We start from the raw sequence: 27,714 nt of genomic DNA, 5'->3' as shown, positions 1-27,714 counted from the left end.
AACTCTGTGATCTAATCATTTATCAAAAGCCTCGTAACCCCCAAATATTGTAACTAAAGATTTCTTTATTGTATGAAGAGATAAATGGGAGTAAGGGGCCAAGCTATGTGGAAATGTAAACATTAGCTTCCTGTGGCCACTAAAACACACAAAAGCAGCGTTCAGTTTTATTTATGGTTCTGGTGCAGCTTAACCCCGAACTCATTAATCCCGGTTTGGCTGAGAGTCACCACCTTCACAACTTCTATGCCTGCTCTGGTTCAGATTTTAAGTACGGCAACCTGCAAAATATAGTTAATTATCAACAAAAACATAAAATACAAACGTTGCAGTAATTCATAAGTATTTTATTACACAAAGAAAATTGCTATCACAAAGTTATCACTGAACATTTAGCAATAAATATGAATTTCCATACACGACAGTAAAATGGGGACTATGTTGGTAAATATATAAAGAAAAGACTCGACGGTGAAACTGAACACCAGGATCACAAACACACACACATACATAGAAAGAAAATGACAAACAGATGATAATGAATACCCCTCCATGACAGTCCCACATTAGGCTGGAGCAACATTTCGAGTGTTGTTATGAACGAATTCTGTTTAGCTCAGTCCATCTCCGCAGACCTTAATCCAAAGTTTCTGTGCTTTCTTCTCTCGTCAGGAATATAAATAACTAACAGAGTATAAAGCAAAAGCGCAGCATCTCAGCTGTCAGTTCTACTCTGTTCTGTTCCCCGTGGTACAATCGGATTCAATAAAAAGGCGAACATTTGGAGCCCCCGAAGCTCCAAAGAGGCCGGCAGTGAGCGAAAGTGTCCTCATGTCCAGTCAAGAGAACCAATACCAACACTCTCCATTTCCTTACTCCATGTCTCTCTACTTTCACCTGCTTCCTCTCTACATTTCTCTGCCTCCCTTCGGTCTCTGGCTGAGCTTAGGATGGGCCTCCGCTTCCCTGGGCAGCTTGGCTATTGGAGCCCTCCGCCTCTGGGGCTGGGGAGGACCCTGGGTCTCCTCCTGCCAGGTCAGGGAGAAAAAAAAAATGAAAGATACTTTTAATTTCACTCTAAAAGAGATACGGCAATCCAAGTAGTAAGAGAATCCTGAGGAAGGAAATACAACTTCCTTCAGCAGCCCAGTGTTAGTATGCTTTGACTCTTCTCACAATATCAGCATCCTGTGGTTTGATTTATCTCGGTCATTTAATTGTCAACTTATGGGAAAATTGTCTTTGACTGAAAACAAAACCAGCAAGAACAACCGTGTAACACACAACAATGCAGTCTGGTACAACTGACATTAAGACACCTTCCTCTTAAAAAGTAGACCTTTGACTAAGACCGAAGGATGCCACAACGATGTGTCACTGTGCTGCAGTTACAATTAATTTAACACCGAGACAACAATCAAATCTCACCGAGACCACAAACTGAGTGAAATTGTGTTTCTGTGGTATATTTTGGTGCATCTAGTACAGGCGGTGTTTTGTCAAAGAGATAAGACTTTAATGTGGCTTAGATCAAAGTAATAGCCTTGCACAGATAAGCAGGAATTCTTCTCAACTAGCTTCAGGATGATGAATTGTGGTTAAACTGTTTTTTTTTTTCAGAGTAGAAATCACAACAGTTCTTTCAGCTCCGGTCTGGCAGAAAGAAGATTTGGCAGATTAATGGTGCGATTCTGGAAGAATTTTACAGATATCTGTGAGAAACAACAACAAAACAAAGGACTTCTAGTAGTGTGAAATCTTCATGTAGCTCAGGCCTCTATAACATTCTCACTGCTGTTCTCCAACAGACTCAAAAATAGTTTTCCTTCTCAGATTTAAAGCCATGTCTTTATTTTATTTGCCTGACTGTAATCACAGAGGGATGGAGAAAATGTGACTTTTCTTTACTTTTAGACTTTAATTCATTTAAATGATTTAAGTGGCGTCTCATCAGCATCAATTAATCTTTCTTACAGTCAACCAAATACCCAAACTGGTCTAACCACAGACTCTAACCTTGTGCCTCATGCGTACTCGTTTTACACCTCTGAACATCATTTTAAAAATTCCTTTAAAATTAGTTAATAATTAAAATACAACCTCAGATGAGCAACATAAAAAAACAGCATGCTGTGATTTATTAATATTAGATAACAAAAATGAAAATACAGAAGCCAACATGATAATCTTAAAGAAGCAGTTATTTCTGTGCATCAGTAAGGCCATATCCAAACACTTTGAATAAGTCTATCATTCTACAAAGATTATTCAGCAGAAAAAAATCCAATATGTTGCCCAGGAGTGAATGTCCCAGTGAAATAACCCCAAGGTCAGATTGTGCAATGCTCGGAAAAATTACAACCCCAAGAATTCCATTTCAGTCATTTCAGACAGGTCTCAACGAGCCTTAAAGTTCATGACAGTACAATTAGAAATAGACTGAACAAGTACGGTTTGTTTGGAAGGGTTGCCAGGAGAAAGTCTCTTGTCTATAAAAAGAACATGGCATCTTAGGTTTGCAAGATTGCTTCTGAACAAACCGCAAGACTTCTGGTTTGGACAGACGAGACAAAAGAAGAAAGGTTCAGCCATCGTTGGCAATCAAGTTGAAACTTGATCATGCATGCCTGCACTTGCTTCTGAAAGTGGTTCTACAGGCTATCGAATCATGAGGGACACTTACGGTAGTTCTTCATGCACAATTCTGCATTTCGGCTCAGTTTTTGTTAAAAAAAAATAATGACATGGTGCAATGTGTCATATGTTACCGTTCATATGAAGTTGTATTATAATGATTTAATACCTTCTAAGGACCTATTGTTGTTTTTTTAAATATTATTATTTGGGGGGGGTTTTTTTTGTCATTATGTTCCAAATTAAGAAACCTACATTTAATGTTGTAAAACAAATAAATAAATAGATTAATCTTGCTAAACAACTGATATCTATGTAGCGTTAACAACTGGCTAAGGCTCCACAAACAAATGAGCAATCCCAAAGTCATGTCCATCTTTTACATACAGTCTTTGGATTTTATACTGTCGGCCAGTATTTGCCAAGCAAATTCTTTGTTTGTAATATGAAAAACTATATGCTTATTTTCTCTGATTTGCTTTCACACTGTATAACACACATTCATTCTGATGTGGCATTACTGACCTGCAGCCTTCAGGTCCATCTCTGCCATGTCTTTGGTAAGTTCACTGGTGCTGGTCGCTACTGACCCCTCTCCTGAGATGTCGGGCACTGCGTTCCTGCGGCCTGTGCGATCACAGTTGATGAAGTCTGAATACGACGTCTCCACATCCATCATCTGCCCATGACCAGCGCTCTCATTACACCTGCCAGAGGGAGGAGGGGGTGTCAGATGGCTATGGAAGTGTTGCAAGAAGCAAATAAATCACTGTGTTGTCTCCTTTCAAAGCCGTGGGTGTACTTTTTCCACTTTATCCTGTGCATTTCTACTTCGGTATAGCCAACAAGACATGTAAAATACTGGTAAGTAAGTGAAAAATCACTAAGAATAACCAAAACGGAGAAAAAAAGCAGCTACTTAGAAACAATTCTACAGTGGAGGGATCACCAAGAGGAAATTAATAAACAGATTAATGAAGGTGTTCGTAATTGCAATTTCTATTTTGGTATACAATTAATGACACTCTTAACATCTGTGCTAATTGGTCATCCTAATTACACTGGGGAAAGGGGGTCTCACTAACAGTGGGGCCTGTCGACTAGAGTTAATTTGTCTGTCTTAAACGTACTTACAAAAGAAAAAAGAAAGAAAAGGGTGAAAGCTTGAGAGAGTGCCAGTCAATGTGGAAAACAAGGGTAAAAACCTAAACTCATTAAGAAAAAACCCCCAGCAGGGATGTGGCCAGAAAGAGTCCCAGCAAAACAAAACAAACAAAACCAAATCAAGCTCCCATTAGCTTTTTATTCCTCTTCTGCTTCCTGTTCTCACTCCATACTTAACTAGGTCATGGACACCGCCAACCACTAAGACACTACAGAGTCAGTATTCCTCAGAGACAAGAACAATAATAATACTGCTCCAGAAAAGAAAGTGATAGAAAAGATAAGAAAGTAGTCCTCTGATGCAAACATGGGGTCACGGAAACCCAGAGACTGCCAGCAAATGCCATCACAGCTGCTGCTCTCCTACAGCTTTATTCCCTGAAGGTCCCCCCACAGGCTAGCACAGAGAGCAAAGACCTCTCTGCTCTGTATGTGCAGCATACATGACTACATCTACAGACTTTAACTCTCTGTTGAAGCATTGTTAAGTCACAACTGAACAGCTAAACAGCAAAGCCATGAATCTTTAACAGACTTGAGGGCGAGTTGAGGAATGAGAGGGGAATAAAAATGAGCTGGCAGACGCAGAAACGACACGCTGACCTGGGGCCAGTCTGTTCCCAAACTCTTTCACTCACATTCCTTTTGTATCGTTCAAAGGGTCCCGCAATTGTTTTCTTTTCTTTCACAGTGCGTGTGCACCATGCCAAAAAGGAAGCACCCAGGGTCGTTCACTGAGAGGTCAGTAGCAGCTGCAGATGTAGGCAATGCTGACTGGGAAATCTGCAGTGAAGGGCAGGCTGTAAGCCCCCGTAGGTAAGAGCAGTACCTCTGAAAATGTCACTGAGTTCTGGACTACTGGCATTTCCCTGAGTGCTTCTACCAAACACAAGAGCCACTCTGTATTCACGACAGCAGATGGTGGTGTGATCCTCTGATAGATTGCTATCTAGATAGCAGAGCTATACAGTCATTGGTGACTAAAAATCTCCGTGGGAGACCAGTGTCTCACAGGTTCATTAGTACACCTAAAGTACCACCTTTTCCTGGAGCCCAAACAATCGAGGCTTTCATTAACCACCAATTAATCTTGATATTAGCAGGAAAACATCTGTGAAATTTCTGATTTTTCTTTTCAGCAAGTTCAATCCTATACCTTTATTTCTGGATTACACTGAACAAAGACACAAAGAGATATTATACTAGTGCTAATCAATCACACACAATAAAGAAAACAAAAAACAAAACACTGACGGGCAAAGTGGGAAACATAATCTAGTAGCAATGTAATGTTCTGATGGGAAACTTCAGGTCCAGGAATTCCCTTTAAAGTGGACTATTATGCTACTTTCTTTTCTTGGACTTTACTAAAGAAACATTGTATCTCACAATCACCTTGATGCAACACATCACCTTATCCAATGTTTGAAGCTGTTGAGGCCCATCCCCCTTCACTTTCAGGCTACTTTCTTCTGATTGAATACCCCTCACAAACAGAAGGTCTGAACAACATATGGGCGGGGTCTTTCACCTTGCTTTATCATGTTACGGCTAGCCTATAAAATAGCCTGACCTTTTTCTATATGCGTGTTTAGGAAGGTGGTTTTAATCCTGTGGTAAATTTATGTAAGTGCCATAATATTCAAACCTATCCTGAGATTGTAGTTTATTGGGTAAAGGTGCACAACTGGGCACATGTTATACTGTGTAGTTAACACTGTTTAAAAATGAAACAATAAGTTTAATTGTTGAAATTAAATTGCTTAACAAAGTAGCAGTGTTTCCAGTTTTAAAGAGTATGAACTGAATATCTTCTTGGTTTTGAATGCTGACTGGGAAAAAAAGGAAGACAAATTACAGGGAGAGGAATTTTGAAGGAAAATTCCCACTTCCTTCAATGGAGCAAACACCATACACAATAGAGGCATAATGACAATGCAAAATGAAAACACAGGCTACAGCTCCAAAAACTATCACCAAGAGCTGTTAGTACCTAATAAAATCAAGGGACGCTAATTTACTGTAAACTCTTTATTGTTACAGCCACTTAAGAGAATGTTTGTTATTCCAATGAATATTCAAAGACGATGTGTGAAAAATATTTGCGTGCTAGCTTGTTTTGTTGTAAACTCAGGGCAAAACGGCTTGCGTGGATCTGACATAAGGTAACAAAATACTCCGAGCCAAGAAGCACTCTGTCTCATAACCACCCATCCACTTTCTTAACCGTTTATCCAGTTCAGATTCACGGGAGCCTATTCCAGCTGTCAGCTGTCTCATAACCTCCCCATAAAAATGCAAATTGTTGTTTTTATGTTTTTAAGTCAAACGTGATTAAACCAACATGTTATAATACGTCAGGAGTGATATTCTGGACTAGTGAGCAGATGCACCAAAGCAAACATGAGACAATCTAGCCTCTCATCTAATCCTCTGCAAAAAAAAGAAAAGAAAAGAAAAGCTAATAGACAAACCAGCATATCAGTTTCTTTAAATTGTAGTTGATGCTCTATGAAGACAATGATTTCACATCACATTATAAAACAATCACTCAGGCATGCTCCTAATGAGTGCAATTTCTACACAGAATGAAAGATTTTAATGGGAGATCTATCGAACAAACAGCGAACACTGACTGTGTGTTCAGTGCAGCAATGACTGAACTTGTGTGGTTTGTTATGCCTTTTTCTTCTCCACCAGCCCAGTTGTTATATGGCTTATGGAAGTCTCATTTAATTGCCATTTGTTTGTTTAATTAGTTGGCTTCCTTGCACATGTGGATCAAATCCTACCATGAGATTATTAACAGGTTTCCATGGAGGGATGACGATGATGATGGTGATGATGCCTTCTGCTCTTCAGCTGGTGTTTACACTCTTCTGTGCCTGACTGTCTGGTCTCAGCTGTGATGGAAGCGGTTTAATGGTGGTGCATCTCACTCGATACCGATATCCACACAACCAACTGCGATGATGAACTTGTTTTTGTGGCGCTGGCTCGACTGACTGAAGCAGTGGAGCTTGCGGCTGTTGTTCACATGACGCGATTTGTATAATGCAAATGGATATGGAAAGTTACTAAGGTGCAAGGTATTGTATAAAAAATAAATACATTTTAAAAAAAGAACTTCAAGAACCTTTCTTCTAAAAGTAGTTAACTACAGGTCTTGTTTGATTGGTTGCATGCAACCAACCTACTTTAAAGGTGATGCCTTCAAAGTGCTCAATCAAAACTAAAGCATGTTCATCCTAAACTTATAATAAATGACAATCAGCAGCAAACCTTCATGTTTACAAAGTTGAAACTAGCAACTGTTTGGCATTTTTGCCTGATAGATGAAAAGTCCAGAAGATAAGCAGACCTGCCCCTTATATCTAGATGGCCTTTTAAAGATACACTGTACAGTACGCTTAACAAATCCACCTTCCACACAGATTTGATTCATCCCCCGCTTTCATGTGGAAATGTCAACAGTACTAAATTCCAGGAATTATGACTTATGGTGCTCTTAAAGTGCATGTCCTAGTTTGATTAAAAAGGCGCCTTTATGCGAAAACCCAGGGCAAGTACACAGAGGGAAACTCTACACTGCTGCAGCTGGAAACACTGCCACCAGACAAATGTCACAGGTGTGTGTGTGTATATACACTTGAGACAATATAACAACTCAACACTCCAAGGGAAATTGCCACATCCCAGCTCACAAGCTGAACTCCTCTCTTTCCCCTTCTTTTTCCTGCTCTGCATTGCATCTGTCAACAGTTTCTGATGTAGGCAATCACTTTCAGGGAAACATGCCAATTCAAATTCATATTCCTGCAGTATTATCCCACACACACAATACACTTTAGCCTATTGTGAATGAAAGAAAAGGCTGAAGAAAACATGTACAACAGCAACATCAACTGTATACAGAGAGGGTTCTGACAGGTTTAAACATGAACTGTGACCACACTGGGTGAGGTGACATGTAACCGGAGAGGTTGGGGCATGTAGATATTAGAAACAAAAGCCTTTGAGTTCACTATGGGAATATGAGTCAGCACAGTTACTTATGCTGGGCCCATTAGAGAGGCAAGATCACTTCAGTCCCAGCGGAGCCTTTTAAGCCTGATTTGTGTGTAATAAGCTTGTATTATCTGCCATAACCCACACAAAGACCAACTTCTTTGCTGATTCTGACATCCATTAGGGCCATCTACCTGTCCAACTTCAACTCAGTCAACTAGTTTTTGAGAAGTCCTTGAGTAGGCAAAAACTCTCCATATCACAGTCATCTGCCTCATCTTAAAATTTCCACTGGCCTATTTCTGGTGGTTTAGAGTTAATAAAATCCAAACAAATGAATCATGTTAACAAGAATTGTTTGACTAAACAGCTGGTTGACTGACAGAAAATGTATTTGCAATCTAGCAAGGTTTAACAGAGGAATACGTTCAACTGTTTTTGTGAGAATTTGATGCTTTTATTTTACTGTAAAACAGTAAAATTAATGTTTTGGGGTTTCGACTGCTCGCTGGACACGTCGGGGTGTACAAAGACATCAAAATGATCCTTCTGTGTGTATTTGTTTAACCCTCCAACAAACGAAGATTAATCTTGAAAATAATTACCCAAACGAAAGCTACAACAGAGAACACAATAATTACTATATTAACAACACAATGCCAGTCTGAGCTTCCCAGATGCCTGCGAGAAGACTTCATTTTATCCAGAACACAACAATTTTCAGTTTACTGTGATTATAAGCAAATTAAAGAAGCCAATCCTTCTAATGTAGAAGCTGAGTCTGTTCAAACTGCTTGAAATATATAGCATTTCAATTTCTGCCAGTTTGTCACTTTTCCACATTTATAAAGAACCACAAACATCTTCTTGATTTGAATCTTTACTAGCTTGCAGTTCCACATACTAAAACTTTGTTTTATTTACGTACAAACAGTGCATTAAAACAGGTGACAGAGAATTAACGTCAAGCTGTCTCTCTTACCAAAGTAATCAGAGTTGCTTCATCTCCTCTCAGGTCCCTGCACACAGACACAAAGTATTTAAGACAAACGCTCCTGAATCGGTTCACCCTCCAGTGCAGAGCGTTGCACTCTGAGAGCACCATAACACTAGTGTGCTCAGCTCTTTGCCCTCCTGCTCGCCGCCTCTCAGCCCCCTTGAAATGTGGTCTGGGCACTGTCTATTCACATGATGTCAGCAGCTGCTTGCTTGACAACAAGCCCACTCCAAACACAAAGGAGCTGTATTTCCTCATCAGGATTAGCATTGTTGTTCCTCCCTGGTCTTCCTCTCATAAATAAATAAATAAAAGCTCTGTCCATTCAACTTTGTGTGTATGTGTGCCCCATATCCTTCCTCTTCTTATAGGACCCAGGCTGGGTGGGAAGACCTAATTTCCCCTGGTGAAGTGACTATTGCAACTTGGCAACCCATTAGCTTTTGCTCTTCAGTAGCCTTTTACTTGTGCACTGGGAAAAACTTTCCCTGCTGAGGAGACAATAAGACGCTGCTGTAAAGAGGTTTTCAGCACCTCTCTCTCACACCGGCACTAAAATCAGAGGATTACGATTAAGTCACAGTAGAAGCCTCCATCTTCTCTGTCAGACATGCAGAATTATCACTGATAACACTGGATACTCAATGCAATTTCCCATCTCCTCTCCACTGAGCGGAGATACCGAGAACGATCACTGCCACTCTCATATAATTGCCATCCTAAATGAGCGTACTGAGCTCCCACGCCTTAAGGCATTATGAATCAGCTGAGGAACCGGAGATAAGAAGGCTGACCAAGGCTATTAGCATCAGCTACTGTGGAAGAGTCATGAGTGAACTTATGAATAAAACAAAAAGGAGCTGCATCTTCAGAAAGCTTCAGCCAAATCAAAAATCAATCTCACTCGGACAGATTATCTCAGCAGGCAAGCAGAAGAGCAGCTAAGTTGTGGTTCCCCACTTCGTAAGCCTGAGCACTTCAAAGATCAATTCCCAGCATTTGTTTCTCAAGAGAGATCAGTGCTGGAGAAAAACACACATATGAATGGCTTTGCTCCAAAATGAGTTATCCACCATTAAAAATGACTCCAACTCCCACACTGACTACCATCATATTCCTCTAAGAAGAGCTACAAATTAAAGATTTTACTATGAAGCATTTTGCCTGTACAAAGACATGAAAAAAGGAAAAGGCGTTTTCGAAAAACGCTTCACAGCACATTGCAAGTAAGGCTGCAACTGCAGATTATTTTCTTGATTAGTCAACTTGTCTGCAGATTCCATTTTCTTCCAATTATCCGATTTAGGGTTACGTTGGGCCTGCAGGATATTACACTTGCAATTGGACAAGAGGTGCACCGTGGACAGATCAGCAGTGTATAGCAGGGCTAACAGAGACAGATGACCATTTGTGCTCGTATTCACACCTACCTTAGAATCACCAATTCACCTATTACCCTAACATATTGATTTGTGGTATTGTATTTGATTTAAAATCAATTAGATTAGAATTTAAATAAAATTCCCCAAGCATGTTTATTTAACTCAAGTCAGCTTTAAGAGATCTTTTTAGACTCTAAAAATACAGTCTGCACATTAGAGAGGCAGTCATACAGGAAAGATTCAAAACTTGAATGAGATTTGCACAGACCAGGACTGAAAGGCTTGGTCATCACCGAGCTTCACTTAAGCATCAGTAATATTGGGGCCTGTCCAAAAGCCCAAAGGATACTAATAGATGATATCCACCCCAGCCACAGTCTGTTGCCTGTCTGGATGTTTCTTTGTTTGAATGTGAAATTACGGAACTCGTCCACCATACTTAGACTATAACAACTGTATTTTTCAGGATTATCATTTAAGGAGCATTTTTCTTTGTTTTTTTATCTTGGACAGGTGACATGTAGAATCTTTAAAGTAATTCTGAAAAAACAAAACACTGAAGTTGTATTATCCCAAGATCAAAGCTCAGTCAAAACGTATGTGAATAAGAGTTGTCCGTTTGTTATGTCTTAAAAAAATATAGAAAAAGAAAGAAAAGAAAAAAAACCCTGACCCTATTTGTTTTTAGCAGGAGTCAGATCGACCATCTCTTCCCCTGCCTGAGAAACTTCAAGCTGCACTGGCTTTCAGGGAATTAGAAGGTCAGAGTTTCAGCGAGTTACTAAACCAACACAAGTCTTGGTGGTCAGAAAAAAATCAATCCGAAACGTTACAGGCATCCTGTGTGGTTAAGTATGAGGTCTTCTTCATTTTGTTCTCCAGGATGCCAGGATCAGTGTTTCAGGTGGGCTGATGGTACGTAATGACTCAACATTCTTCCTTCTTAGTTGTTGAGGTCACAAGACGCCAGCATGTCGCCACAACAGATCAGTTAGCTCAGCGATCCCCAACCTTTTTTGCGCCACAGACCGGTTTACGTCCGATAATATTTTCACGGACCGGCCTTTAAGGTGTCAGGGATAAAAACAACAAAATAAAACCAGTACTAGTACAAAAGAAAGAAGACTTATTTATAGCACATGGGAAAAGGCCCAGGGAAACAGAGTTAACGGCAAAAACGATAAAAAAAAATGACGATAAAAACCCTGAAAATCACACCCAAGCCTCAACTCTCGTGGCTCGGTACCAAACGACTCATTGACTGGTACCGGTCTGTGGCCCGGGGGTTGGGGACCGCTGACTCAGCTGACTTTCCAACAAACATGGTTGACATCATATTGATTGGCCCGATATTGATGTTGTATCCACAAACACATCCAGCAAGAAATATTTCTCACAGTATTGCAATAAAGGAAACGTGTTTTTTAAATACATTTGATTAACAAGAAATTTACTAACTGAAAGGTTGTGAACAGCCACACAACATCCACCTCTCTTACACAGAGTAGTATTACAAGATTTTATAGGGTTATTTTTGTTGTTTTAATCTAAAACACTATATTCTGCCACAGGATCTTTACCCTACAATATAAAGCACCGTGAGTTGACTGTTGTGATTTGGTGCTATGTAAATAAAACTGAATTGAATTGCCTCTCTGGACACATATCTAATCAGTGTTGGTCAGTTCACTTGGTGAGATAAGAAATAGACTTCAGAGACAGAAGTCACTGTTCGAGTCTCCCTTGCAGCAGCTCTGGGTCCCATTCTGAAACTTGTATGATTAAACCCTTTGGTTTTCTTAGAAGCCAGTGCCTCATAGTCACAGTAACATGATCGATCACTGTGTGTGTAAACAATACTTCATTTTATATAGACTAGTTGACTAAACAGAGGAATTGGGGACCTTAAAGATTAAATAGTTGAATTCTCTAAACATTAGGGAAAGGTGCTTCCATGTTTCCTTTGCTACAGGATACACTTGAGCGCCACTTGTAAGATAAGCCACAATTCAATGTGACGCACCATTTGACCATTTATGGAAATAAACCATTGACGCAAATCATGTAAATTACTGGTGAGTTTTGCATCTTGTTGTGCAACTTGCTAACATGTAAATACATTTTGAACTTTAACGTATTTGTGTAAACCTACAGTATATGTGAACAACAATGCAGCATTGCTTCATTTTATTCTGCTTGTTATGAAGTCGTTGCCTTGTGCAAATCTCCTGATGACATTAGAAAAGTTCACTACAAATAAAAATACCGAGCTATACTGAAGTGAAGCGATGGTTCTAATGCAACTTGGTTTGCATTAGTTTTGTCTTTGTTTATGAATTTTCCTCCACCTTTTGTCCTGACCTCATGCCCTTGTCTATTGACGTAAAGGACAAGTGGTTAGGAAAAGATCTGGATGGCAATGTTTTTGGCTGTTTCACTGCAACCTTTGATGCCTTCTGCCATTAGTGACTAACACAGCCTCAGGTTTCTAGTACTGAACAGAGACAAGCCCATTTGCAACCAGAAGCAAAGTTGATTCAAGGGACACAACCTGAGGACATTTATCAGAGCTCCCACTAGAGCAGGGACTTTATTTATCCTCTTTTCATACACAGTCCTCAAGTACATGTGTAAAGTGGAATTCCCTTTCAACTAGCCATTTTCAGTGTTTTCCGACCACCATTACATCATACTTCATTTCAGATTGTGCACCAAATCCTTACTAGTCCTTCACAGTGAGCACACTTTTCATCTCAGAAAAGGAATCTAAATCAGTTTCCTAAAATGCTGAGCTATTCTTTTACACATTTATTTATAACGTCATTCTGAGGTAATCACACCAAAGCCTTGCATGATTTCCACTTATTTTATCAAACATAAGCCACACTAATTACTGCTGCTCAAAAAGTAACAACTGCTGAAAAGGGAAACCCTTTATATAACGTGCTTTTGCTGAATGTGTCTAATTAAAGGAGACAGATCTCCTCTAACTCGGCATTAAAATGTCAGTGTGCTCACACCAACTTAAATAGATTTTTTTTTTTTTTAAATCTACTCAGTTATTTCATCTGCTGAGCAGATGGCAGGGCCACATAATAAACAAGACTAAAGAGACAGACAATACTTCTACTATAGACTGTGTCCTCTTCTGTTAGCACAGCTCACTTAGCAACAGCTGGGGCAATCGATACTCGTTTTAGAGGAGGGGGAGCCGGTGCATCATGATATTGCTGTGTCAAACGATACCCATCCACAAGAAAACAATGGGATCACATTTGCCTCTCTGGAGGTAAGTAAAGGTTACGTTACCAGAGATATTAAATGTACAACACAGTACTCCAAATAACCTGTAATCAATGAGTATTTCACAGGCAGTAGAGAGAAGTGTCAAGATATATGAGACAGTCTGCTGTAGCAGCATTTTCTGCCTCAGGCTATAGGGATTCCCCTGGTTTGTATTTGTGTGTGGGTGTGTGTCAATAGGATGGGTGTGACTGATTCCCATCAGCCAACCATGATTCATAGCTGAGTCAGGAGCAGGTGCTTCAACTGGACTGTAAAATGAGGCTATGATTATGGCCCCCTTTCTAAGCAAGGGGGGAAAAAAATTCTCTCATCTCAGTTTCAGAGTGCTGCAGCAACTGTTCGCTTAGATTCTCATCTTTCATGAGACTGTTCATGGGCAGTGTTGTCACAAAAACGAATTTGTCAGGAGAAACCGATTTTATAATGAATGACTATCAGAAGCAAACACAGACAGCACTCTCATCTAATACAATCAAAGCAAATAAAAGAGACGACTGCTCCCTGAAATTTATCTCATCTGAACAGTTACCGTCTTGTTTACTTAACAAGACAAAATAATTCATGACTATATAAAGCAGCTCCGAGGGGGATTTGATTTGTTAAGGACTTAGTGCGGCTATACCATCTAAAAAATAGCTGAAAAGAATATTTAGTGAAAATATTGTAAAAAAATAAAAAAATAATAAATAAAAGAAAATAAAAAATTAGTGTTAAAAATTGGTGTTAAATATATCATGTTCCCACACCTTGTATATATTTCTGTTCACTGAAATGTTACATTATTGGGTTTTTGCAGTTCAGTCAACCAACCAATGAAATACATGCTGTTTATATTCCGTTACAGGGGTGGATGCTCACATTAAACATTTATAATAAGCATATTTACAAGTAAACATTGTGAGCCAAAAGCTCAGGCTTCAGACTGCTCTAAATGTTCAGTTTCAGACAGTTTTTTTTACACCCTTAGATCTGCATGATGTCATAGAAAGGAATATTCCTAATATGGTCATCTGGAGCACACAGTTTTGGCTGTAAGCACAGAAGCCCCACCTACGTGCCTGCATGTATGACAGGCAGCCAATCAGAAGAAGGTTGGCTTGAACGAAGGGGGGAAGGGAACTAAAACAGCTTTTGTGCAGTGGCTGATTTAAGGAGCTGCACAAAGGCCTGGTGTAGTAAAAAAATAAGGATTAATAGTACTATTATTAGTAGAACAGTTCCCTTTTAACATTAAGTCAGTTTGGTTGTTTGTTTTTTAAAATTTGATAATGTCAAGTCCCTCTCTTTTTAATCACTTTTTAATCTATTAAGCAAGAGGATAATAATATGACAACAAGTGATAAAATAATGAACTGCACCGTTGATTTTAATACCTTTTTCTGAAAAAAATTAAATAAATAAATATAACATATTTGGACTACACGGTTACAATTGTTTATCCAAGCAGACGTTCTCATCTCCCTAAATGTGAGGATCTGACATTTTTCTCTCAATGTGCTTGGGTTCCTTGAAATTTTGGAAATATTCATTTTTACAATAATAGACGGAAAAGCTGTAAATCTGCGTGAAAAAGAAATATTTAACCAAATGTAATGCTTGCTAATGTAATGTTTGGAAATCTGAAACACTTAGGAAATCAACAAATTTCAGAAAATGAATGAGCAGCAGCTTTAATGATGATTACAGCTGTTAAATCAAGGCAAAAATCTTCGTGTCTTTCTTCTAAGATGCCAAGATTTTCTTCTTTGTTTGTATTTGACATAACTTATGAATAAATATTTTTGGTCAAAACAAATTAGATTTAGTGTGGGTGGAAGCAAAGACAGCTCTTGTTGTACGGTATGAGGAAGATTCACGTATAATCACAAAGAAGACTGAATTTGGGCCACTTCAGCTGGAGATTAATTTTGTAACTCAGTCAATTAATCAATTACTTTCTTCAGCTCCAATTAGTTCCTGTCACCCCATTACCATACGTCCTCAGGTGTGATTGAGCCTTCTTTCTCTGGAATCCAGAGGGTATGCAGGGAAGCGTGGTGTTTAACTGCTGTGCAGGTCTGTGATTTTCCTCCCACTGTCCGTTCCATCTTTTCTAATTCTGCTGCAAGGTTGCCCATTTCTATTTCTGTCCGCACATTTAACAACACGAGACCTCAACAGGAAGCAGGTGGTTTGTTTGCCTGTGTTGTTTATGCCCTCTCTTTTCCCAGACTCTCTGCACACACACTGGAGGCTGAATAAGACCCTTGAGCTAACGAGGAGGAGGAGGAGGTGGCGGCGGCGGCGGTGCGGCGGAGGACGATGCAAGGACAAGTGGTAAGTGAGGGGACTGGAGAGTAGGTGGTGATGAAGGTGGGGGGGGGGGGTGAGAGGAAAATGATGAGGATGAGGTGAGAATGGAAAGCAGATGAGGACAGAAAATCCATGAGGTTATTGAAAGGGGAAAAAAAGGGAGGATGAGAGAAGCAGAAAAGGAATGCATCCATGTTTATTGTGCTTTTAAAAATAAAGACAGAATCCCTCACAGGCTCCAATGTTTTCATTACTTTTTTTTTGAGAACTTGAGACACACAATACATCCTGCTCGTGAGCTGCACACATTTGACCAGTTTGTAGCAGAATAAATGGCTACTATACCAATATATTGGCTACTTCCTAATGCACCACCTGTTAGAGGGATTTTACCCACAACTCCCTCAACCCATTAATCCTCTCTCTTATAAAATAACAAAGACCAGAAAATGACTTACAGTCAGGCACGTCTCAGTCCCAAAGCCAGAAATGTGATTATACCAAACACAGCTGCTCTTTATGCTGCACTGGAAATAATTTGAAGAAAACGACTCGCTCCTCTCACCTGCCCCGACAGCCCTGCTGCGTCTGAGGTTTGCCAAGTAATTCCACTCAGCTACATCATCACACTTTTCTCCCACAAGTCTAGGAGGATGTGGGCATCATGTGATTCGATTTGCTGAGTTGACGGAGATACAAAGGCACATATGTCACCCTCCTCGTGAGCAAACACGCCGATACAAAAAAAGGAAAGAGCAGAGGCAGTCATTGCACCTTACTCCATATCATTCATGATGGTATACAGAAAAGCTTTGGTTTTTACAGTGTGCAGAACAGTAACCACACACACATACACACACACACTCGAGTGCCAAAAATTGCAGTTTTTCTAATGGCCACTTGAGGGTGGCTTCAAAATTGAGCAAAGTTTGTTAAAATTCCAAACTTTACAACATTAAAAAGAACGTTTAAAGCCTGGTACAAAAACATTTTGGCCTTTATGGATAATACAGATAGTCCAGGTGTATAGTTTTCCCCTTCACAACACTACACGGTGGGTGAATTCTTTTCCATCCATCTGGAATCTGAAGTTATTGACAGATGTCCTAACAGACGGAGATGCAGCGAATCGATGCTGCACCTGTGTTCGCTAAACTGAACTTCTCAGCAGTGTTTGTGGTGTTGGTGCCTTTTGTTGTGCTTCAGTTCTGGTAAATGAAATTCCAGTACTTTATTCGTCTGTAAAGTTTATGAATGTAATTTGCTAGTGCTAGCTTATAATTTAGCACTCCACCCCACATGGCATCCAAAAAGCAGAGTCCAGAAATCACAGGGTATGAATTCATAATAACAGTTTTATCTGCATTATATAGAGTTACATATGGGCAAGTGATATACAATACTTTAAGGAAATACAATATTTCAATATTGAAATATTTCAAGGAAATTTGTGATAATTATATTTACGACAATACAGAAAAAAATAATACGAAAGAAGATTTTATTGGTGATGGCAGCTTGCGGGCAGCAGCATCAATTACAGCAAACAAAATTACGTGCTTTTTCCATCCTTTTCTAATGGGCGACTGTCACTGATGACAGACTTCATTTAATGTGAATCTATAGGCACAATGTGTCAGCAGTAGCAGGAGCAGCATTACACCGTTTAAGTAGTGACTTAGCATTATATACAGTGACACATCACACATCAAATAAGAACAAAACACCAAGGAGCTCCTTTTCCCCCCTCTTACAGCATTATTCACAGTAGCGGATTCAAGCAGTGTGAGAGATTGTTATGAGGCTTAGGCCAAGTCTTTTTCAGGCAATTTAGTTACAATTGCCAGTCTTTATACATAAATTTAAGTGCTTGCAATAACTAAAGTAACAACCTTCCAACTATTCAGGAGCCTCCACAATGAAAGCTACATTCGGCTGCTCTGTTATTCACAAGGGCTCGCCGTCATGGGTAGCTCCACTTGTCTGATTTAGCAGATTTTTACAATGGATGCTTTTTCTGACATAACCCCCAAAGCAATTGAACAGGCACTGAACCGGGGATCTTTTTCTTGTTAGGTATGCCACTACACTCATAAGCCTCCACTATACTGTCACATAATAAAATTAAAAGGTTCAAAGTTTTGTCTTCTTAGGATATTGCATCTTGGGTTGAGTTGTTTTTGGGGGGGTTTAAACCAGTTCCTTAAAGTTCTCCTTTTCCACCATGTAATTTCAACCCACTGTTTGCTCTTCCTGGTATATGGAGTGTAACTAGAGAGTGCTCCAGCAATCCTTGGCGGAGCCATTTGTTTATTTTTGGGCCACACATGACTAGCTGCTTGTATTTCTCAGCTGCCTTCGTGGTCTGATCATCTTTTTTTTGCCTGGGTGCCGAAACAAGTTTGTTGTTTCCACCGTTAGCAGGAACAGCTTTCTTGCATTGTTTGACGTTGTTGTAGAAGCCCTCTTTTTAGGTACTTGGTCATCATCAGAGGCTGATGCAATGGAGGCCATCGCTCTCAGAGATGCCGGGGATCGTGTCATGTGCGCAATGGGACAGTAAACCCATGACACTTTACATCATGTAAAAATATATACCAGTATTACTACAGATGATATGATGTGGCGCAAAATATGCAGCAGTGGAACAACATCAGCTTTAAACCTCAAAACTTGCCATGGCACCATTACCATACATCAAAATATAAACTTAAAAGCTTCACAAAGGAGCTTCATGTAGGTCTTTAGATTAGACTGACCAATGTAAGTATGATGCACATCTATAAAAGTGTATGGATGGAATTTCTTGTATTACAATGACTGTAAACAGCAAAACAAAGAAAAGGGTTTTTAAACTGTAGAGTAAATATCACAGTAATAAAGTATAGTAGTGGCTTTATGATGAAGCTTTTTTTTTTTTTTTAATGTGAAAAAGTGACTTTTTTTCAAATTTTTTAACCAATTCTGAAACTTGTATGAGCAAATTTAATCTCTCAAAATGTGCTTCTTTCATGAAAAAAAAGTAACAGTAACAGAATAACTAGCAACTGTTTCAAGAGGGCCCTTGTACCAGTTGGTGGTCTCACAGTAATAATGTTCTGCAGCAAAAACTTGCACAGATTTTAGAATATTTTCTCTGTTACAAAAAAACATTCTGCCTCCTTCCTGCCTTTATTGGTGAAAGTCAGGCAATTACAGTGGTTGTATGAAATTAAACATACTATTACATTCCAATACAGTCAGCCAAACATAAGCCCTCTGTTAAATTATAAAAAGGCAAGCTAGTCCGATTTAAAATACGAATACTGTATGTCGTGTTAGGTTGCTTGTCTGACAACAGAGAGAATTACGTGATCATAAGTCCACGCAAATATTCACATGTCAGAAACATTTGTCCTCGACCTATCCCTCTGGAGCCAACTCATACAGAATGTCCATAACTCCCGTAACTCTTACGCATTTTTCATAATTTTCACTGTTTATGGCTGTAGTCAGAAAATTTTGAATCACAAACTCACAAGAATACAATGTGTCAGACAAAACCATAGTACATACATTAAGTCACAGTGTGCGATCAAGTGAACCAGGTGTTTGATGCTGTGGGCACTCCAGCAGGAAAAGCTTTCTCTGTGTGGACTATTCAGAGGTACAAACAAGGTGAAAGAACACATCAGCGTGTGCGTGTGCGTGTGTGTGTGTCTGACAAGCCGCAAAGGGAGGGGGAGCCAGAGATGACGGAGTCAGTTTGTGCATGATGTCTGGACTTGTTTGGATAATTAGCACACCACCTGACTGATATATTCCCAGCATTTATAGAGACAGCACAAGTGCAAGTCCAGCACAGCGTCCGCGATAACTGTCAGTCCCTTTATTATTAATATAATTTTCTTTGCCTTATTTTAATATATATTAACCCTTAATTAACAACTGAGTTTGCATTTGCCAAATGTAGCACAATGCCTCTAAAGCACAGATTAAAGAAACAGCAAGAAGGGAACTACAGCAGGCAGCCCAGGAGGAGATCAGTAAGTATGAGAGGAACTAAAAGGTGTGCCAAATGTAACTTTACTTATTTTTTTTGTACTGACCACCTGTCGCACAAAATGTCTTGCACAGTTGTCGGTAAAAGTTTGACACTAGTCAGGCCTCATATACCGCTTTTTGACAGGCCATTAATCTACGTATTAAGCAATTAATCTTATTTGGTTTTATTCTAACAAACAATTGGCAATGGGGTTCATTAATTAATGGATCACCATTTTTATTCCCTTCCACGTTTTTCCAAGTAGCCTCTTATCAACATTACTCATTGTTTCCTCTCCTCTGGGACTCAGATGAAAAGCTTTTCAGAAACAATAAAATATTTTAAAGCAAACAAAGCCTTAGAAATACTGACGTGGATCAAATAAAAGCATAAATCAGATAGCAAGCTTCTGACTCCCTGTCAAAATCCAAAGATCATGGTGTTCTTTTTACTTTAGGGGATTTTTGCCTTCTCGCCATTTTAACAGTTCAACGATTTCAGCACTTTATTCCGATCACATGGAATTTGAAACAGGCCACTCCATCTAAAATGATTAAAGTACATTTTCATTTTTCTATGAAGGGGGTTTCTCATCAAATCATCGCTCCACCGACCTGCTGGGCCAAAAAAAAGGGACGCATCAATTTTACTTCCACATCAGTTCACGTGGATGGGAATCCATTTACATAATAAGGTTTGATTAAAAAGTCCCCTTCCAACCAGATTAAAACTGTGTTTATTTAACACCTCAGACCTATCTGTGATGCTGCTGTGCTGTAGGCCCACATAGCTGAAGTAAGAGGGTGTAACTCAGCTTTGCTACATTAAATCAACAGGCTTAATGCTGAAAAACAGATGTGTTGTTTTAAAGGCGACCCTGCCAAACTATGTCATTAGTCTGGAAGTTGAGAGACATTAGGGAATAGCTTTGGGGCTTTTAATAGCAACAGATATGCAGTATCAAACCATTTCCTCTAGCCATGTATCAGATAGACAGAGGCGCACAGGTGTAGCCTATCCCAGCACACTGGTTTCCAGTCTTTACAAGGCTTTGGACTCAGTTGTTGGAGTCAATTTTCAGTTGGGATGAAAAACCACAAGACACGTAAGCATTGCTTCACCAATAGCTTCTTGAGTGTGACACACTCTGACTGGATGCGGTTTGATTGCACTGTGGACAGTTTGTTTTCAGAGCTGTTACTGTACATTTCAGCAGTGACACGGTTTAACAAAACAGATCCATTGACCCTCTTTAAAAAAAAAAAAATAATGCTGCAAAATAGCTGCCAGTTGGCTCATCGAGTACTCATCATTGACATTTTTGCCCAACAGCAAAACGAGGCCATGTAAAGCTGGTGAAGCTGTTTAAGGACACAGCCTCCATCGCAGTCCAGAGACGACATCAAACGGTGGCAATGCTGTGAGAAGATTTGTACATTTGTGGTTGTGATTTCTTAAGCATCCACTTCCTGTTCTTCTGTTAGTCAGAAATGGTCTGACTACATTTTTTAAGGCGCAACATGCCTTGTGACTCTATGAGGAAGTAATGTTTTATAGAAAAGGATAAAACTGATTTTGGAATAGAGCACTGCTTTTTAAATTATATTTTAATTGCCCCAAAGTGGCTGTAATTTAGATTAAAAATAAAAATAAAAATCAAATGGCAATGTAAAAACAATGACTATGAAGGGGGGGTGTCACTGACAGCGATTTCTGGTTCCCGCCCACGATTCTCTTTCTGGGCAACTACAGCTATTTTCAGTTAAAAAATAAAATCTCTAAAAACCTACAGTAGACCAACTGCTCATCACCAAAGAGCTGACAGATGTGTTAAGGGGCCAGCTGCTGAACATTTGTAAAGCATTTCGCTGAAGTACCAGAGATTTCCCTCAGGAGTTGACTGAAACCAAATTCAATGAGCAAAAATGTTAATATTTAAATTACTGTACAAGCAGGAGGCACCTAATGAATAATTATGAAGCTCTTAAAGTATCAGACAGATAAATAAGGAACTTTTTGACAGCTAGGTTTCAAACAGTTCCTTTGTACAAACTGAAAGTCTGCCTGTACATTGAAAGCAAAACAAATTTTAATAATGCCAATTAAGGCTTTTAGCACCAGGCAAATTCCTGTATTTGTTTCAGAGTTTTGAGAAAGAATTATGCATCAAAAGCACAAGTCTTTTTGAAAGCCTATGTTCGACACCGCAGACTTAAGGCGATAATGTAAATCTTTGCTTTTGAAATGCATGTTTGGGGATTTGATCAAAAGAAGACCGTGCCAAACAGAAGAAAACAACCAAAGACACAAGTTGTAATCTGAAGCTCCTTCCTCCTTCCAGAGGTGCATTTGGCTGCATTTATTTTGTAGTGAAACTCTAATGTGTCCCTACAAGGAAGCAAAGGGAAAAATATGTCATGAATGCAGGATGTGGGCGTCCTTTTTTTAATCTTGCCCTTTGCTCTTTTGCAAGTCGCTGTTGACTTTGTGCTCCATTGGAACAGCCATGGCATAAATATTAGTTCTTTAATCATTTGTCTGCTAGCTCTTGCTAAACAAATGTGTCACATGACTGGCACAAAGACCAATAATAACTGGCCCTTAAACCTTCTAGATGAAATGGCCCTGAAGTAAGAAAATCTCAGCGCAGTGGTGAGCTGAACACACATGACAGGCATGACTGGAAGCAAAGCTAAAAAGCAAAGTCCTGTGATTTTCCACTTGTGTTCCAATTGGCTTTTTTTTGTTAAGTGTAAACAAGGTATTTGTTTCTGTTGGTCTTAATGCCCCATCCACCACCCCCCAGTTCTTGCATCTCTGAGACTGAAAAGGCATCATTAGACCCATCAGTGAACAGCCCATGCTTCATTGGCAAGGTTTTCCAACATCACCATAACAGCTTTTATGACATGTGACCATTATGCACCCTGTGGCTATTTAAGATAAGATAAGATAACCTTTATTAGTCCCACACGTGGGAAATTTGTTTTGTCACAGCAGGAAGTGGACAGTGCAAAAGTTATGACGCAAAAATTAGAATACAATAAGAATAAATACAGTACACAGCTGTACAGAATAGAATAAAATAATATACTATATACAGTAGAATAAAAATATACAATAAGATAAAAATAGAATACGAATGCTATATACAACTGAGTAAAAATACAACGATGCCAGAAAAGATTATTGCACAAAACATATCTATGCTTGAGTCATCAAATGTACCTGTAAATCATCATCGGCACTGTCTCCACCATCATTATTAAACATTACCAAGATAATTAATGATTTCATTTAGCACTGCCAGCAAGATAAGACTTTCAGAAGTGCTCGGCAACAGACGACAATGTGAAAAGAGCAGTGACGGGAAAGGAAAATGACATTGAATGAACCATGTGGGTGTTGATCTGAAGCGCTCTTCTCCTACAAATCCTAGTTTGTGTGTGGGAAATGGCACATGCTGGATTTGTGTCCATAAACATCATTAACCCATGGCCCAAGAAATGAGGTACAGTCTGTGATTAATTCAATTTCAATTTTTAAAAAAGGAGACATTTGGCTTTGATTATGTGGAAGGACAAAATAATAGAAAGACATCTTCGGCAGAAGCATCTTCCTGTTTGTCACACAAGACACAAAAGAGTGATGCACTCATTTTCTCCTCATGGGGAAGCCAGGAAGCTATAAACAGAGTCACTTATGGCCTCCGTGCACAGGGCAAAGAATGTGGTTCGAGGTAAGCGCAGCTGAACTGACAAATCCCCACAAAATATGTACACATTAAAACACGTGATCATACAGGGGGAAGCATACAAAAATAGACCAAGAGCACTGTGTTCACTTAGTATTAAAACACTGAGTCACTGCTATGGACTCAGATACAGGCTGTTGCTTTTGTGGTCCCTGTTATCTTAAACGTGTTAGGAAGGGTTCTGGGCAGTGGGCTGACATCTGGCAGACGTTTTGAACCAAATCACAGAATAGATTACGTGCTTTAGCTAAATGGAGCAAAGTCCTGTCCTTACTGCAAAGGAAAGCCTTGAATGTAACTTCTTTAGAGTTCCATTTAAAGCACCACAAAGACATAATGTCTTAACAATAAAAAAAATCTTCAGGAAAACAGGTTTAACCTTCGGACAAGTGGAATACGACAAAGCTGTCCAGACAGAAAAGGAAAGAGTGATAGAAACAGCCACACATCCCACCCCATGCCATGTGTGCTTAATCAGGCGCTGAGCACAGGGATATAGGAGTCTAAATGTTCTTAGGCTAATCATGTTATAGTTGGCAGCCCTCAGCAGAGACAGATATGATTTCTATCTACTGGCATATTTTAAAGGAGCAGAATGGTTCTGAAAGCTCTGGCCATACAGCACTGCAGACAATCATAACTGCACCGGCCTGACCTGATTACTCATGATTTAACTGCTTTCCGAAAAGCCCGTGTCACAAATTGGAAGATGTGTAACCCACTAAAAGGCCTCCCAGGACAAGTCTTTCTAACAGTCAAATTACAAGGACGTGTAATCCTAATGGTAAGTGGTCTGCCTTTTCTTCTACATGCCTTTTTTGTGTGTAAATTTGATTGAAATGCATGAGCTCTGCAGGGCTCTGTCCAAGGTCAGCAGGGCATGTGTGTCTCTCCAGTAGCGCAGGGTTTCCTAGCATCTCTGCACTCTCTGTTCTGGCTGTTCTCCAGCCCCCTTGGCGTTTTTGATAGATAACAGACCATGTATGGTTAGCTGGTACAAAGGGAGGAGAAGAAGCAGCAGAGAGCTGATCCAAAGAAAACCACATGCGACATCAGTCTCTACAGACTGTGCAGGATTTAATCTTAAACTCTTGAGGTGACCCAGTTCTTTGGGACGTGATATTTTTAAGGAACATTAACATCTTAAATGCAAAAATCTCATAATTACTATTTGTATGTGTCTAGCGTTACCCAACATAAAATAGTTTGAAATCATCTGTAAAACATTCTCTGGCTGCAAACTGAAATGTTAAGATTTTTTGGTTCTCTTCGCATTATCTTGTAGTATGATTGCCTTTACTTATGACTATTAATCCATTAAAACAGGAATAATGCACAACTTTACTATTCGATCTCTCCAAAAATTGGAAAATGCAGTAGTGATATGCAACAGTTCCCTTGAGGAAAAAAGGGACAAATCAGTGCAGGCCAAACACTGCTTTTGCAGTTTAAGCTCATTCCTCTGCTTACCCACTCGGGCTCTGACAATAAAACAACTGGTTGTGCTGTATTATTTTGACTTAATCACAACCCCTGGTTTATTATTATGCCTGGATTACTGTGCACTGGGCTCGGGGAGCACTTTTACTTAAAAGTCACGCAGTAGACAGTGAAGCAAACCACCCCAGGCAGGCGAGAAGCCAGTGTTTATTTTCACCAGTGCCCATGCCCAGTAACACTGGCACTTGCCCAGCAACACTGTAAAGTGGGGGGTCCCAAGCTGATCCCCAACAGGATGCTGATGATGATGCTTGAGAGCACCATCTCCAAGCAGCTCTGCTTTCTCTTTCCTATTTTTTTTAAAAAGGAGAAAAACTGGACTGGGATTTTTCTAATTCACTCAGCAGCCAGGTTATTTGCAAGCAACCTCCTGTCAACGCTCCCACGTTATTCGATTGAGTAAGGAAATAGATGACGAAGTTGATCTGGGAGGTGGGTGATCTGGGTGCATTGACAGAGTAGAAATAGCCCAGTTGATGAGCGAGGAGGTGAAGGCTTTCAACAGCAATCCTGTCTGTCATTAGCTACACTGAATGCAGCAGCTAATGTGTGGGAGGGACGTGGATGCCAGCCCTTTAAACTGTACACACACACACACACACACACACACACACACATGCATGTAAAGCACGCAGGCGGCCAGAATAATAGACACACTTGAATGCCTCATTCTGTCGAGACAAAAATGTGAAAATCTTTAACAACCGCAAGATAACTCAACACAAAATAAGCCCTTGTAGAAGTAGGCGTTCGTGTGTATACCGTTTGGATGCAGTGTGTGTACAGTGGACACGCACAGCTCTGCAAATCAAGATGTATTGTCTAACGCTGGTCGCTGCGCTGGCTGGAAAATGCCTTCCTAACATGATGTAGAAGGCTCGCTTCGTGACTCCACAGCTCCCTGCGGCTGGTCACTCCAAACATGAGCGTTCTTTGTTTTGTTTTTTTTTACGCACGCAAACCAACAATAAATAATACATTTTTAAAGCAGCAGCCATAAGAGCAACATCGCCAATACAAAGAGCGCCACTAACCTTGGTCGGGTCTCCTCCTGCTATCCACTTGTTACAATGGAAATCTAACACCATGGATCTCCAGTTAAGTTTCCTGGCAGTCGGACAAAAAACGCAGCGCGCCGAAGTGGGCCGAAAGTGAAGCAGGATGGTGTGTATAAAAAACACAACCCCTGGTGAAGAGAGAGTGCGTGGCAAAAACCTGCGTGATTTTTTTTCTTCTCAGGGTACTGTCGGCAAACAACGGGGAAAAGGTTGTGTCTTCAAACAGCTGTTTTCCAAAATGGAGTTAGTCGTGTCTGAGCCAATCACAGCGAGCCTGTGGAGGCTCCCACTCCTCCTGTGGGCTGGAGCCAAAACCACACTGCGCTCCGAAGATAAAACACCCACAGATTAGACGTCTCTCTCTCTCTCTTTTTTTTATAAAAGGAAGGGGGGGTTCTTCTAGCTTTCATGTCACCGAACCTTTATTTAGCTGCACATCAAACCAGCAGACACCTCATGGGATGAGATTTAGGAAAGCCCCAGATGTTTTTCATGCTATTTCTTAAAGTAAATACTGCGTGGAAGGATTATTAGTGATGCAAACTGTCTAGAGGGTATTGTGCATGTAGACATACAAACATTCCCGGCTTCAGCTTTTGGTGTTGAGACAGCTGATTTTTGTTTTTTTTATCTGATCGTTTTGGGTGATGTAGTCTGCGGTAGCGGTGCACTGCATTACATGTGTTTTCCTTTAAGCACCTAATAAACTGGCACTACTTTGGGTGTTCGAGAAAATTAAAATGACTCTGCAGGCCAGTTTAGTACTGCACTTTCATAATGGCTCAGACGGTTAAATTACTGAATTTCATCTTCCCCCATGATGCAGCTGCAGCGTATTAATATGACCTTTGCATCTGAGCCACATACCCAAGCAAATAAATGAAAAATAGGATGCAGGTGTGGTCCCAGCCCTTACTACTCTTTTTGGTTTTTCGACCAACTGAGCAAAATTTGTGCAATTTCCTCATTAATTCTTTATCATTTGTTTAAAATTAATAACCTAAAATGGCATTTAAGAAAAATTAGTATTCTTACAGTCGCTCCTAATCATTTGGATATTTAAAAATAGCTCTTGCTCGGCCATCAAAACTGAATCTCCACTCATTTCTCAAGTATTGCTTGTTGTCCTGTCCAGGTAGTCAGAAATAATGTATGACATTGTTTAAGTATACTTATTTTAATGCAAAACTATAACAGAAAAATATATTACTATGGTGCATTACAACCTAGTCATGGGTCCGGTGTAATGGATTAAATAAAAGCACAAGTGATAAGCTATAGAAAATAGTATTTTAGCTTTTAGAATGAACTAAAAATAAATTTAAGGTGTGCAAAACTAAAATATTTTTTCTAACCAGTGGGGTGTGGATATATCTTCAGCACTAAAGTGTTGTCAAACTATTGCCAGATTCTCAGTTTTGTTTTTAGTCAACACTTCTCTGCAGTTTAATAACCTAAAAACAGAAAGTGACTCAAGCTCCATCCGCAACAATCAATAAAAAACAATACCTTCAAATATTTTTTGTAACCTTTGAAAGCTCCGACTGCTTTCACATCTCTCAACGACTAAACTGAGCATGATATGCAAAATCAGT

The 27,714-nt window shown here is 39.7% G+C and overlaps 1 protein-coding gene across 3 annotated transcripts; it reads right to left on the bottom strand.

Moving 5' to 3' along the window:
- Positions 1-331: 331 nt before the first annotated feature.
- On the bottom strand, positions 332-26,425 carry pkig (protein kinase (cAMP-dependent, catalytic) inhibitor gamma). 3 transcript variants are annotated; one of them, XM_085258697.1, is made up of 3 exons: positions 26,096-26,425; positions 3,160-3,341; positions 332-1,028 (listed from the first exon to the last, which is right to left on the bottom strand). In XM_085258697.1, the coding sequence occupies exons 2-3, from the start codon at positions 3,311-3,313 to the stop codon at positions 946-948; spliced, it is 237 nt and encodes a 78-aa protein (XP_085114823.1). In that variant the 5' UTR covers positions 3,314-3,341; positions 26,096-26,425; the 3' UTR covers positions 332-945. The 3 variants fall into 3 exon arrangements, with proteins under 3 accessions (XP_085114823.1, XP_085114825.1, XP_085114824.1); XM_085258699.1 differs by lacking the exon at positions 26,096-26,425 and adding an exon at positions 16,242-16,265; XM_085258698.1 differs by lacking the exon at positions 26,096-26,425 and adding an exon at positions 8,789-8,906.
- Positions 26,426-27,714: the final 1,289 nt, after the last annotated feature.

Source organism: Mchenga conophoros, linkage group LG20 (genome assembly GCF_057382185.1).
Source record: "Mchenga conophoros isolate Kocher_MC1m ecotype Shallow Benthic linkage group LG20, M_conophoros_male_GT1.1, whole genome shotgun sequence".
Taxonomy (NCBI): Eukaryota; Metazoa; Chordata; class Actinopteri; order Cichliformes; family Cichlidae; genus Mchenga; species Mchenga conophoros.
This window is presented reverse-complemented; position numbering and strand designations above follow the sequence as displayed.